The sequence below is a fragment of the Mauremys mutica genome, chromosome 19 (assembly GCF_020497125.1).
Source record: "Mauremys mutica isolate MM-2020 ecotype Southern chromosome 19, ASM2049712v1, whole genome shotgun sequence".
NCBI lineage: Eukaryota > Metazoa > Chordata > Testudines > Geoemydidae > Mauremys > Mauremys mutica.
The window spans coordinates 14,044,847-14,058,435 of record NC_059090.1 but is presented as its reverse complement, the minus strand read 5'-3'; the positions used below and the strand labels follow the sequence as shown (position 1 = coordinate 14,058,435).

The window sequence follows — 13,589 nt, the reverse complement described above, 5'->3', positions numbered from 1 at the left end:
AGTGTGAGGTTGAAGGGTTTTTCTCACTTAGATCCCTTTGACGTTGGTGGAAGTCTTTTGATTAACTCAATGGGCTTTCAGTCAGGCCCTTCATTCTGGCCTGCGATCTCTTCCGTCTCTCTTTTAGCCACATATTAGATGTTATGTGTGAGCTCTATGTATCTGGAAGACTGAGGAAGGCAAGTGGCCTTGAAGACTATAGAAGAGTAATATCAGAGTCTAAGTTCTGCAGGTCAAAAACTACTTGTCCGAAATGATCCTTTCATCAGCATTTTCTTGAGCAGAGTTTTGCACAGTAACCTGATCGGTGAATGCTGTATGGATAGAAGGTCTGATCCTGTATTCCTTGCTCACTGTTTTAATCCATCAGTGCTATTGCGTCAGATCCAGTAGGGTATTTTGTTCCCTCTGCAGCACTTTAAATTTGTTCTGAGAGCTGTACTGAAATGTATGGTGCAAGTGCTCAAATGAGAGAACAAACAAGCAGCCTTGTGAATACGCAGGCAGCCTTTGTGAATTTCAGATCAGTTCAAAACATGAACAGAGGATGGGGGAATGCACAAAATTAGAGGAGAAACTTTCATTTTCGATCTTCTAAAAATAATAGTGTGTTTTTGAAAACAGAAGAGGCACAGAAGTGTGTGTGTGTGTGGTTTTTATTTTTTAAAGACCATTTTAGGGCCTGATTCTTCTTTTTTTTTTTTTTTCCTCTTTTTTCTTTTTTTTTGTTGATACCAAGTTAACCCCACTGAGTTCAGTGGAGTTACTCCACTGTTGTAAGGGAGAACAGAATCAAGCCCATTGTCTAGGACACCTTTCTGTGTTGTTACTGGTATGCACAACATGAATCACTTGTAGTGAAGGGAAACCATACTTGAAGTACTACCTTCTAGTCTGGCAGTTAGGATGCCTTTGGAATTTTGCACAGTTGAGTTTCGATGGATTTATAGTATATCTGGAAAACTAAGGGAGAGGGTGAAATATAATTGCAGGTGCTTGGCCTGTGGAAAAAGAACTAGTGCAGGCAAATTGGTTGAGTACAGCTGCTGAGACATTGATATAAGTGCCTTTGGGTGGGTGGGCTTTCCTGACTCTGAGCAAGCTGCTGCATTGTGGTCTTACTCCAGCTCTGTCTCAAATGATTGACTGATTGTTTTGTTTGCCGCTTACTTCAGCGCGGAGAACTAGTACTTTATATTAGGTTTCAATAATTCAATACTTTAAAAAAAAAAATCTTGTAAGTAACCAGCGAAGCCCCCATCTGAATAAATCTAGGAAATTAACTGGATCCATCATAAATACATCTCTGATCTATTGCAAGTTACACAGTTCTTTTTGTATATGGAATAACAAAGGCTGCTCTTGTCCATTTTACACTGGAACGCTCAGAAAGGGTAAGGCTATCATGTTAGAAACAAATCACTTCATTGTCAGTTGCGGATAACACCTGTACCTTCAATATATGGCTAAATGGCGTGGGACCTGCCTCTGTGGGTGTGTCATATTGCCACAGCTGCACTCATTGGCGATGCTAGAGCTGGATCCCCTTGATTTTAATAGAGGCATGGTTGGAGGCAGAGTGTTCCCTTGGCTCCAGAATAGTTAGGCTTTTGGCCTTCAAAGTGTGCGGCAAGGCCCAGCTTTCTGCCGGGGGAGAAGAGAAACTGAGGCATGGGCAGGGGGTAGCATAGGCAGGGGAAGGCTGTGCCTCCCCAAACAGCCTGGTGTGGCCCCATCCACGCTCTGCTCCCAGCCGCCTCCTGCCTGCTTCCAGTTACCTTTCTGCTCTTCTGCGGACGAGAGGCTGGGTCAGGCAGACTGGTGCAGGTGCGCACAAGGCTCGGGGCTGGGGCCGGACTGGGGCTGAGGGCGCTCCAGCTGCACCCACCTGGTGTGCTGGGTTTGGGGATGCTCCCGCCGCCCAGCACTGGGGCGCTAGCGTTCGCGGGGGTGTGTTCAGTCCGGGCTCCAACGGGGATGGGGGGAAGGGCAGAAGGGGAGAGGAGGGGCCTCAGGCAGAGTGGGAGCAGCCAGGGGCTAGCCTCCCCCAACAGCGTGTTCACCATCGCCCATGAATTGAGGGCTGATGGAGCTGGCTGATTTGTTAGAAAAGTCCCATATATTTATTGGGTTGTGTGAGGGTTGGAGTTGTATTGGGGATTTGCAGCTGGCTTTTGTTATATTGGTTTTTAAATAATGTCAGAGGTGCAAAGATTGGCAGGTGGGCTCATTCTTGTGTGTTACAAATCACAATAAAAAAATCCAATATTTCTCTTTTCAGGCATCATACAAATCCAGTGGGCACAGAGTGGCGGTGGAAAATGGACCAACCTGAAATGATCTTGCGGGAGGCTATTGAAAACCACCAGAGCTTGATCAAGCAATTTAAAGGTAATTTAAATTTATTTCTTTTAATGAAGCTGTTAAGCAGAAATCAGAACAGACACTAACTAATTAAGTGTGGATCAAAAAATGTCTAAAACACTAGAAAAGAAACATGAGACTAGTAAGGGCCCTCAAATGTATGTAACTATGAAATTTTTATGGCACATTATTTATTGTTGTTTTTTCCTAGATGATTTGTCTTGTTTACATCATTAGAACTCAGTATCAGCCCCTGGGCTGCTAGTTGCTGCCATGAAAGAGCTGAAGGGAGCTCTCTCTCATATATGATAGCAGGAGTTAGATACGTGGTTTGTGGATAGAGGCCCCACAATAGGTGGGGACAGATTGGGTGACTACAAATCTTGACCTTGCTGTATAAAAAGTAAGGAGAGATAAGAATGGAAGCTGCCCATTAACCTGAGCAGAAGGAGTGCCATAGAGTCTCATTGGAATGAGGTCCTCAGGGTGTTGGCTGTATTTTCTCTCATGTTTATGTCCCTGCTTTATGCACTAGAGGGTCTGATTCCCCTAGAAGTACTCGGCACCCAGAACTCCAACTGGAGTCAATAGGAGCTGCAGGAAATCAGCCCACCTAAATAAATGTGTAACCTGAAATCTTCTTGGCTTTGTTTCCTGTATGAGCTACTCATTAGCTCACATCCTTTTTCAGATATAGAAAATTAGTTACCTTGCCGTGGTCAACACTTGCGCACAAGAAAAGCCAGCCTATTTGACAGGAAAACTCTAGAACTAAGCTCTTTCTTATTTATAGTTTAGATTATGACTGGGTCAGGAGTCAAATGAAGCATCCGTAAAATGTACAAGACAAGTCTATGTCTTGGATGTCATTGGGTAACCCATCCGTCTATCATGGCTGAGCATGGAGCGTGCCCAATGGATGAGAAACATGACAGGCAGAAACTTTTTTCAACAGTATGGAGTGATTCTGTCTAGTTCATTGGTGTTCTATCTTATGTAAACCCAACTTGAGTTAAGCAAAGTCGGTCCTGCCTTCCTTTTTGTTAAGTTGGGGTGCTGATTTAAATCCTGTTATGTTTTGGATGAGACAGTTTCTTAGGATCTTCATACACTAGATGTTCATGGCCTGATTCTAATGGAGAGGGCTGGGGATTGTGGGGCCTGGGCTGTGGGGCCGTAGTGGGATAGAAGAGCTAGTATTTGTTGCTAGAATGAAGTGAGGGGGTTGTGGGTGCAGAGTGGTGTTATTGCTAGAATGGATTGGTCCTGGCAGTGCTTCTCCTTGCTCCACACCCACCCTGACGCAGCTTCCAGCCACAGAATTCTCCATTGTGTAAATGAGATTCTCTCTTTCTCTCTCTCTCTCTCTCTCTCTCGAGATCGATCTTATTGATTGATTTGGCTGCTGAAGGGGACAGGGGCAGGATAATTTATTTGATGGATACTTTTTCTAGGTAGTGACTAGTAAAACCCCATTGCCCTTCGCAAGGGCACATGCTGCATAGGCATAATAAATAAATAACCCCAGAAAAGCAGGTACCTTTGGTATTGCAGTCCTGGATTTATAACGAAGTGTGCCCTGAAAATCTAGGTGCTGTAAGAGGTGGGGAGGGAAGGTCACTTATCTGCGTGTTTCTGATATGTTTAAACAAGATCCTTAATACAGTACTATAATGCCAGTCCCATATGAACAGTGAAGCTTGAGCCATAATGTCTGTTACCCCTTGAGCTGCAGTGCTTAGGCATATGTGAAATTAAAGTCACAAAGAGCTGAGGTGGTGGAAGATTGAGCACCTTAGATCTGAAAGTGAGCTCATCCACAGGAAATGGGAAGTCAAATGCGGTCATTATGTTTAGTTATTAAGTGTGTGGGAGTTCATGTGCTTCTTAACATGTCCATGTATTCATTGGGAATAACCCTGAGCTGGCATATCATTTATGCTGGTCAAAATGATTGCTTCTAAAACCTCAGTACCCCACCATTGTGTATGTAGTGCATGCCATGTTGGACAATAACTGTTGTAGGAAAATTTTAGAGAATTTAAAAATGTACTATTGGGATTATTTCTTATTTCCCTCTGCCTGTAAGCCTGGTGCCTTGGTCACCATTATCCAATAGCGTAGGGTTCATAGGGGAAGAGAAATTAACCTAAATGCCTCCCAGAATAACTTTGAGACATGGAAATGTCATGACTTTAACGTCTGATATCTCTGCCCCTTCCAGAACTAGAAGAAAGTGCTGTTTGTCCCATTGTAAAGCTGCGATTTTCCTTTCCAGAGGGGTACAATTTCCATTTCTAGTCCTGCAGGGTCCCAAGCTAGTAGACACTAAAGTGGTCACGGGCTCAGGACTAAATTGAACTAATTTTAAACGCACTATACTTCCTGGTTCTGTTCACAGACCAACTCCTCTATTTAAGGTTGAGGCTGTATCCTCAGAACATCTTTTTTTATCTTGATGTTGCAGTCTAGTGGGTAATTTTCTGTACCATTTGAGCTGCAGTGTCTAGGCAACATGAGGTGAGTTGAGGACTACGAAGCCATAAATCTTTTAAAATGCTTAGTATATTATTCAAATGCATCAAGGCACCACGGGGCAATATAAAGTGACATCTTCAGAATAGAAATTTGAATTGGCTTGCCTCTTATTCCTAGTGAAATGAATTCACGTGCAGACGCAGAAGCTCAGGGACCTGGTAATGGATGGGATAGGGCGCTCTTCATTCCCAGATCGCTAGTATGAATCTGGCTCATGTTATTAGCTAAAAGCACTTACATCTGATGACTGACTGTTCCATGGGATCGCTACAGTTGGTAACCTTCTTGTTTCTACCTTCTCACTTGGAAGTGGTCCTTGCAACTCAGGGATGAAGCAGTGTTTGTGTGTTAACAGGTCTTTTGTCTCTTAGGAAATGTCTTAAACCAGATTGTATTGGTGACTGATACTGATTTGCAATGGAATATTGTTGCGGTGTTAAATGAAATATGGGCCTTTGTTTTCATGTGAAATGCACAAACTACTTTCAGCTCCAAGGGAGGAGGAACATAACTTTTTCATTTCTTCTTAAAGAACGGCTTATGGTTCTTGGTTTTGTTCCCTCGTTCCTATTCCTTCACATGTATTTTGAGGACTTATATGTGGGCGAGAGACTATTCTATACTGTGTACTAAAATATTGCTTTTGTTGTTTATATAGGTTCATTGTACACACAGTGAGCTGAGTCCTCCGTTGGTGCAAAGCAGTGTTGGGGCATTGACTTCAATGATGCCATGTTAATTTACACTAACTGTGGATCTGGCTCAGTAGCTTCAGTCACCAGTCCCGTTTTCTTGATCTTGACACAATGAAAATCTTAAAATGAGTAGCAGCACAGGTGGATTGGCTCAAGTAGATGATTCAGAAGGGTTGCTTACAAATTGGTGTTCAGCTATTGGAGGGTAAAATGTTGCTCTCCTCCCCCCCCACCCAGATTAACCAATCTTCTCTTTCCCTGTGATGATCAGCCAGTTTTCATCTGCACTTTACATCTTCCCAGTTTCCAATGAATATTCAAGATGTGCCGTGCATGTAGGTTTTGCATGAATTATTTTGTAAATTCTTTTCCCACAGCACTCTTTCCTTCCCCCGTTCCCTTTTTTCCAGGTGTGCCAGGAGTGAGAGGTGATCGCTTTGAAGAAGGGATGGTGGTGAAACACTGTGCACTGTCTCTGGTGGGAGAGCCAATTATGTACCCAGAAATCAACACATTCTTAAAACTGCTGCACCGGCACAACATCTCCAGCTTCCTGGTTACAAATGCACAGTTCCCTGTGGAGATTAGGTGAGAATCCTACAAAGTGGTTTTGTTTTGTTTTTTTTTAAATGGATTTTGTCTCATTCTAAAGAGCTGGTGATGTATGGTGTGCTTATACTTTATCACAGTGAAAACATACATTGCCACAGTCTGCATTAGAAATAGCCATTAAAATTATTGCTCAGAATCTGCCTGGATCATAGTTTTAGTCTCTCCGGGCTCGTTTCCCTCCCTCTTCCTTCTCTTCTCCACACCAATGTACATTTACTTTATTTTTTTTCCCCTGTGCCTCTTAAATTCAGTGCAATTACTTTGAAGTGAAATACAGGCAGTATAACCAAACGTCCATTCCAGAAGGTTCTGGAGATACCTAAAGTCTATAAGGATAAAACAAATGAAATGCAAATTGTATTTTGCTTTGGTGTTGCAGTTGAGTAAAGGAAGGGAGTGTTTCTAATAGACTGAGCACACATTAAAGCTCATGAGTTCTATTCCCAGTTCATTCACTCGCTTCCTTGTGACCTTGGGCAAGTCACTCACTTCTTTTCTCAATATTCCCACCTGCAAAAGGTAATTAGTCATTTTTATCTAACCTTGCAGAGGGAGTTGTGAAATTTAATATTTGTAAAGCATTTTCAGATACTTCGATTAAAGGTCCTGGGTGTATTATTTGTCTCTTTTGAGAGTGCTTGACCCGTTTAACCAAAAATCCGTACAGCACTGAAAAACTCGCTGCTAATGCTCAGACCTTGTCTTCAGCTCCCACAAACTGCGGGAGGGGGGAGAAGTACTCCGAAAGGCATTAGTTAACAGCATAGGCCCAAATTCTTCTAGCAGCGTCAGTGGAGGTAAAGCAGAGATGGCTTTGGTGTGTTATGTTTTCCACAATCTCTAATTCCAGGTAAATAGGACATTCCATTTGTTGCAAAAGAATAACTTACACATCAGCAATCTCTGATATTTTGGCTTCCTCTATGGCTCCCTTTTTTGGTCTGAATGTGGAGGGTGGGGGGAACTGCACATTTTTTGGAGTGAGTAATTAGGTACTCCAAAACCATTCCAAATGATTGGGTGATTGTGTAATCAAGTTACTTTTCAAACCATGTATTATGTGCCTGATAGACAGAAACTGCTCTTTCTAGAAACTGAACACAGAATTTAAAAAGAGGGCCAACACTATTTTTGAGAATATATTTCTTGGAAACTGATGTCATTTCCCCCCCCCCCCCCAAGTGATAAAATTCTAATTTGGCTCTTTCATCAGCATGTCCATTGAGCCCAACTAGCAAAATCCTAGCCTGGTATCTGGTACAGCAGTTAATAAGACTTGCTTTAAGAACACACAAACCTTGCTAAGATTAGAGTGGTCTTATTCCTGCTGCTGAGCTTAGACTCTACAGTTTATTGACATGATATTTTGTCTGTATTGCAAGTCTCTTAGGGCTCTGACGCTGTCTGTGTATGAAAGCATTTGCAGGTTTGGCTGATAATTATATCCACTGTTTTTGAGTTACAATAGGTTGTGTCCCTTGTTTGTTCACTGCCAAATCCATGTCCGAGCCCCATGGAATATCGCAGCAGCTCTCACAGCTTGTGGGATAGAATGACAAGTGTATTCATGTACTGTACTTTCAGACCCAACTATGCCCCCTTGTGGGTGCTGGGGCTCAGCCAGTCACTGCAAAGTGGAACAGCATAGTGCAAGAGGGTATGTAAAACCCCTGCTCGTGATCGTGTCCCCATCCTTCTGTGGTATAACTACTAATTCTGCTGGCTGCCTGCAGCTGCTGGGGATGGGGCACGCTTTGGTTCCTTGGAGAAGAGGAACTTTTCCAGTTACCATTCTGAAAGTGACTAGCTCTGTCTTCAGTGCTACCATAATAACATATTATTTTATTAGGAAAATGTAACATGCAAAAGACTGGCCACGCTCTTTGTAATTGAATATTTCAATCCCTTGCTACCTGGAACACTTGGCCATTTAGGTGATTGCTGCTTGGACTGTCAGTTCAGAGCATGCTCACTAGTAAAATGGTTCTTAATCTAAAATGGTAGATTTGTTTCCCATTAATGATCTGTTCTTGTCTGAATCTGGAGAGGAGGAATATGCTTGGGTACTTTGCAAGTTCATGTTGGGTAATTGGATTTTCTGACCATTGACAGCTCAGCTCTGGTCTCATTCCAGGCAATTCTTGCCACTTTTAGTTTTCACCTTCATGTTTTTTTAAAGCAGGAGTGATTGACAGCTGTATGAAGGATTCTTTTTTTAAAGCACTAGCTCAGACTTGAGTTGTAGCCTGCTCATTAGCAGCCTTCACAGGCAGCATTTGTGGAAGGCTCTTCCTTAATTTCCTAAGATATTGAGTTAAGACCCATAGAGCTGTGCGATAAAATTTTGAAGCTGTCACTTCATCTAGAAGGCATTGTGGTAGAGTGTTTTTGCCCAGTGTTTGACAAGTGTCGCCAGCCCTCCAGAAGAGACCAAAGGGTATAAAAAGTAACCTAGTTTGTCTATTTCTCTTTCTTTTAAGGAGCTTGCTAAGTCTGATTCTCTCAGCTTGTTACTCTTTGTTCATTATTCCTTGCATAGCAGAATACAGTGTTACTTATTCTGCTCTTTGCATCCCCAGTTGTCTGTGTCTGCATCACACTTGCTAGCCTTGGGGTTCCAGAATGGATGAAATCGGTCACAGACTCGTGGAATACGTTTAAACTTTTAGAAGTCGCTTGTGTTAACCCACTGGTGAATGTGTGTTTTAACTGGGGGCTGTGACAACTCCCATCCTCTGTGGATCAGCATAGAGGGGACCTGTAACACACATTCACCAGGAGATTACACTTGTAAACAGCGTAATGTCTTCAATTATAAAAGAGCTATAGCATAATATGCTTTCCTGCAGAAATCCAAGCTGCAGCCCTTTCCACTTAGACTGATGCAGGCTGGGATTGCTGTAATGACCTCTTTAGTCAACTTGACAAAGGCATTGATGTCCTTGTGGGAGCTGTATCCCACACTTTTTGCACCAGAGGAACAGTCCTCAAAATGTGGGAACTTGGGACCCTGGGCTATTAAAATGTGGGGAGGCAATCATAACTAAGGATATGCTTTGGAATCAATGTCTCATATTGTAGTAGGTCTCTGGCCCCAAGCATGCTTACAGTAGTGCTAGTTGGAAAGGATTCAGTGCAAAATTTTGGGCGGGTCCCATGAAATAAGGTCCTCTACAAAGTACCAGGAGCACATTTCTAAAGCCACTTTTACACTTCTTTTGTTGCAAAACGCCCATTTGTGTTTGGCTTACAGTTTTAGAGCCTTAAAGTTCCACCTGCCCAGCTCAGAGATGTCCCACCCTGCCGGGTGAACTCCATTGAGCAGCACTGCATTTCTGTTGAATAGGGCTGCCTTTCTATAGGACAGGTTGAAGTTTAGGGCACTTTGCCTGCAGATGCTCTAATAGGAAGTGAAGCTTTTAAATGCTTCAGGTGAGACCACAGGCTCCTTTGATCATAGGCCGCTTGGGAAGGTTCTTAATTAGTGTTCTACCTGGATGAAATATGCTGTTCAGTGAGGATTTGATCGTTGAACTATCACTGGCTTTGACCCTTCTGCAAGTGGTTAGTATGTGGTGTTCCTTGCTTTGTGGCACATTATGTGGTGAAAGATTATTTTCTGTCGCTATTAGAAACCCCAGCCATTTGCTAAAGATGCACTGCTGAACTTTGAGAGAGTATGCTGTAAATATTACATTACTGCTTTTGCTTTTGGGAACAGAGCAGAATCCAGCATAGTTATTTGCTCTGCAATGTTATGTCTTATGGATGATTCTGTAAAAAAGCATAAATTCAGTTAGCTGCAATGTCTGAAAATAATGATTCTCCTCTCCTTTTTATTGCCAAGGAACCTTGAGCCAGTAACGCAGCTGTATGTCAGCGTGGATGCCAGCACCAAAGAAAGCCTGAAGAAAATTGACCGTCCCCTCTTCAAGGATTTCTGGCAAAGGTTTCTAGACAGTTTAAAGGCCTTGGCTGAAAAGGTAGCAAGTTAAGAATAGTTTTTGTTAACTTTTCCCCCTTTCTGTTCATTTTCCACTCAGGAAGGGGGGGTGTGGGTTTGTGGGGCTTGAAGGAAATGGGGGTTGAAATGAAGAGCTTTATTTCTGTGAGCTGTACAGTTTGTGGTGTTAGGCTAACCAGTGTAGCAATCCGAACTGAAAGCTAACAAAGGACTTTGGATTTTTTTATATGGGAATAAATTTCAGGAGAAGAGAGGTAGAAGGTGTGTCAGGAAGAGAATCATATATTTATTTTGCTGTCCAAAATGGAGGTAGACCCTGCCGAAACAGCTCGCAGCCAAAACGAGGCGGTTGGAGGAAGGTAGGAAGCCCAGAAGAGGGCATGAAAGAACATGTGATAGCTAACATTTGTTTCCAAAGCTTTCACCAGGATCTCCGTAAAGCCCCTGTCTTGTGAACACTTACACATTGGCTGCAATGGGGACTACTTACTGATGTGTAAAAATAAGCGTACGTGTAAATGTTTGTTTGCAGGATTGGGGCCAAAATTAGCGGCTGTATGTACTTGGGTAATGTAAGGACGTTGCCTCTTTCTGATATTTCCAGGTTGTAACTTTCTTTCTGTACTGCATAAGGCAGTTGAACACTGGTCCAAATTCACTCCAGGCTTGAGACCTGCTTATACCAGCTGTGAGTTTAGGCCACAATCTTTATAGTTTTCCATCTATCTGAGAGAGCGCTACTGATCTGACTTGGGCACTGTGTGAATTAACAAGATAGGTGTTTTGTGTACATGTTTTCTCTTGTCTTTAGTGTTGCAGCACTCTGAAAAAAAGGTTTTATTCATATTTCTGGCACAACTTTACATGCTGCCTGTGAGACTGAGCAGATGGGAGATGCTATTTAGTGTATATAATAAGCTTGCTGTGTTCCGAGACTACAAATATTAGGCCTGTTTCTGCCAGATTTACTTACATGAATAGACCCATTAACTTCAATGGAACTGCCCGAAGGCTTGGTCCTGCAAATGCATGCAATTAGTTTTTTTACGTGGATACACCCATTTCACTTGCTTTCACTTCACTTTATTCACACGGGTAAAGGTACTTGTGTTGAGTGTCCGTGTACAGGATCATCTTTTTAAACTCAGGGGAGAATCCTGGCTTCAGCAAAGTCAGGGGCAAAATTTCCATTAACTTCCGTGTGATCAGGATTTGGCTTGGGGAGGCCCAAACTCCAGTAACCCAAAATGAAACAAAACCAACCAAACAAAAAAGGGGGACATTTTGATGTATTAGGAAATCTGACTTTGGCTAGTAGAATCTCTCTCTTGACCTTGGTTACATAAGGTACATTCACTGCTGAATTCCTGCGTGTTGTCAGAATCTTTCCACCTTCATTTTTTGAGAGGAACATATTGGCAGTTATATCCATAGAGCTAAAATTACTTTTGGTCAAGGTGAAGAGGAAGGGGGAAAAAAGCCATGCTGATAGCTGCATTTTTTTTCCCTTCAAAGACAGATTTGGGTGTTCTTATAACACTGACAACATAGCACCCTCTTAATAGCAGCCAAGTTTGATGATATCCTTGATCAGCAATGGGGTATGATTCGCATAATACCAGGGCAAAAATATGCAAATGTCAAAATCCCCTAGGAAGCTTGTATATGTTCAGATGATTTTATAATTTTACACATGGCTGTGGTTATAGGGAGTGTCTAGAAACACCTGAAGTGATTTATTAAGAAGGCGAACAGTCCAGGTTTTCTCCTCGGTGTGCATGCTTTGGTGACCATGTCGAAGATTAAGCACTGTTTCATAGGACTCTGATGAATTAAGTGTGTGGAAAGCTGATGTTGCTTCTGATGATCTCAAGGTATACGGTTCATACTACAATATGGATGTTGGGATAAGGAAGTGATGATGCATTGTGTTGAGGAAAGCAGTGCTGTGTATCAGGAAACAGAACACAAGTCCTCAGTTCTGCACGATGCATTCAGCTGTCGTGTCTTACATAATTCCTGCAAGACACAGACAGGATGATATTGTAGTTGATATACGGTCATTGTTGTTAAGAGTTTATAGTGGGTTTTCATCCCCTGTGCTGCCAGAAAATAAAAGGCTTCTAAAAACTGACATAAAATGTCTTCCTGTGCTTGCTACAACTTTGTTTGGCAAGAGTTATTCCTGTATTCTTGCTCTCCCTCATCCTACCTGTGATTGGTTGCTTGTATCACAGTAGCACACAGAGGGCCCAGACAAGAGCAGGGCTCTACTGTGGTTGGTACTGTAAGTATGAGAGTCAGTCCCTGCCTGGCATCTTGAAGAGCCAGGTAGTCTGGGAGCCCTGGGGTCTTCAGCTCTGGGGAAAGCTCTCTGGAGTCGCAGACCCAGGGAGATCGTCCTAGGACTTCCAGGATCCCAGCTCTGCAGCAGGGAGCCTGGAAACCTTGAGAGACCACAGGGATTCCAGGCTCCCTGCTGCAGAGCCAGGAACAGTGTCTCAGTCCGGGCTCCCAGCTCTTGCAGGCTCCCTGCTGTGGTGCTGAGAGTCCTGGCTCCACAGCAGAGATCCTAGAAATCCTGGCATGGTGGGACTGTCCTGGAGCTGCAAATCCTAGGGGCCTGGGGTCTCTAGCTCCAGGGCAGACTGTGTGGCATGGCAGGATTTCATCAGAACCCTAGCAGGCGGGGTTTCACCCCTAGTTCGTTAAACCAGTCTTGCTTTCATGAGAAATTTGTGGTTCAGTGACCTGGTGTTTTCGGAATAAAGTTTCCTCAGAAAATCTTTGACCATCTCTTATCAGGATATCACTTTCCAGTGCGAGCAACAGTATATCTTCCAGCTGATGCAGAGAAGCTGTTTTCAGGCGTAAGTCTTGCTCTTTTCAAAGTAATCTTTATTGCAGTGCTCTTTATGATGAATTTTACATTTCCGAGAGATCTGTGTGATTTAGTGTTAGGTAGCTGGTGGGTACTCAGAAAGCTTTATTTGTTTTAGATCGAAATGTATATTCTGATCATGTCTTAAGCACTATTTATCAATGAAAAGTAAGGGACAGGTGTCAACTGAGTGATTAAACTAACATCTAATTTAAAATATGCTTCTTCCAAGCATCATGGCTGAAATACCCAGCAGAGCTCACTCACCCCTTCATCCTTCCAAAGCAGATGACTTTAGCTGATCAAAAAGATGAAGGGCTGACTTAATTTACAGTTGACAAGTACCTTCCTGGGGAGAAAATGACTGGTACTAAAGGGTTTTTCAGTGTAGTGGTGAAAGAAATAATAAGAACCGGTGACTGGAAGGCAAAGCCAGACAGATTAAAATTAGAAATAAAGCTGATGCTTTTAACAGTGAAGGTCGTGAACTACTGAGAGAAGTGTTGGATCTTCCGTCTCTTGAAATCTTTAGCTC

At 42.8% G+C, this 13,589-nt stretch overlaps 1 protein-coding gene across 3 annotated transcripts in view; it reads left to right on the top strand.

Annotated features, from left to right (window-relative positions):
* Window positions 1-13,589, top strand: part of LOC123353218 (S-adenosyl-L-methionine-dependent tRNA 4-demethylwyosine synthase TYW1-like) — a 125,040-nt gene that overhangs the window by 52,778 nt on the left and 58,673 nt on the right. For all 3 annotated transcript variants that reach the window (XM_044994183.1, XM_044994182.1, XM_044994184.1), the window contains 3 exons: window positions 2,282-2,391; window positions 6,008-6,185; window positions 10,057-10,192. In XM_044994183.1, the coding sequence (XP_044850118.1) occupies window positions 2,282-2,391; window positions 6,008-6,185; window positions 10,057-10,192 (424 nt within the window). The remainder of the gene's footprint in view (window positions 1-2,281; window positions 2,392-6,007; window positions 6,186-10,056; window positions 10,193-13,589) is intronic.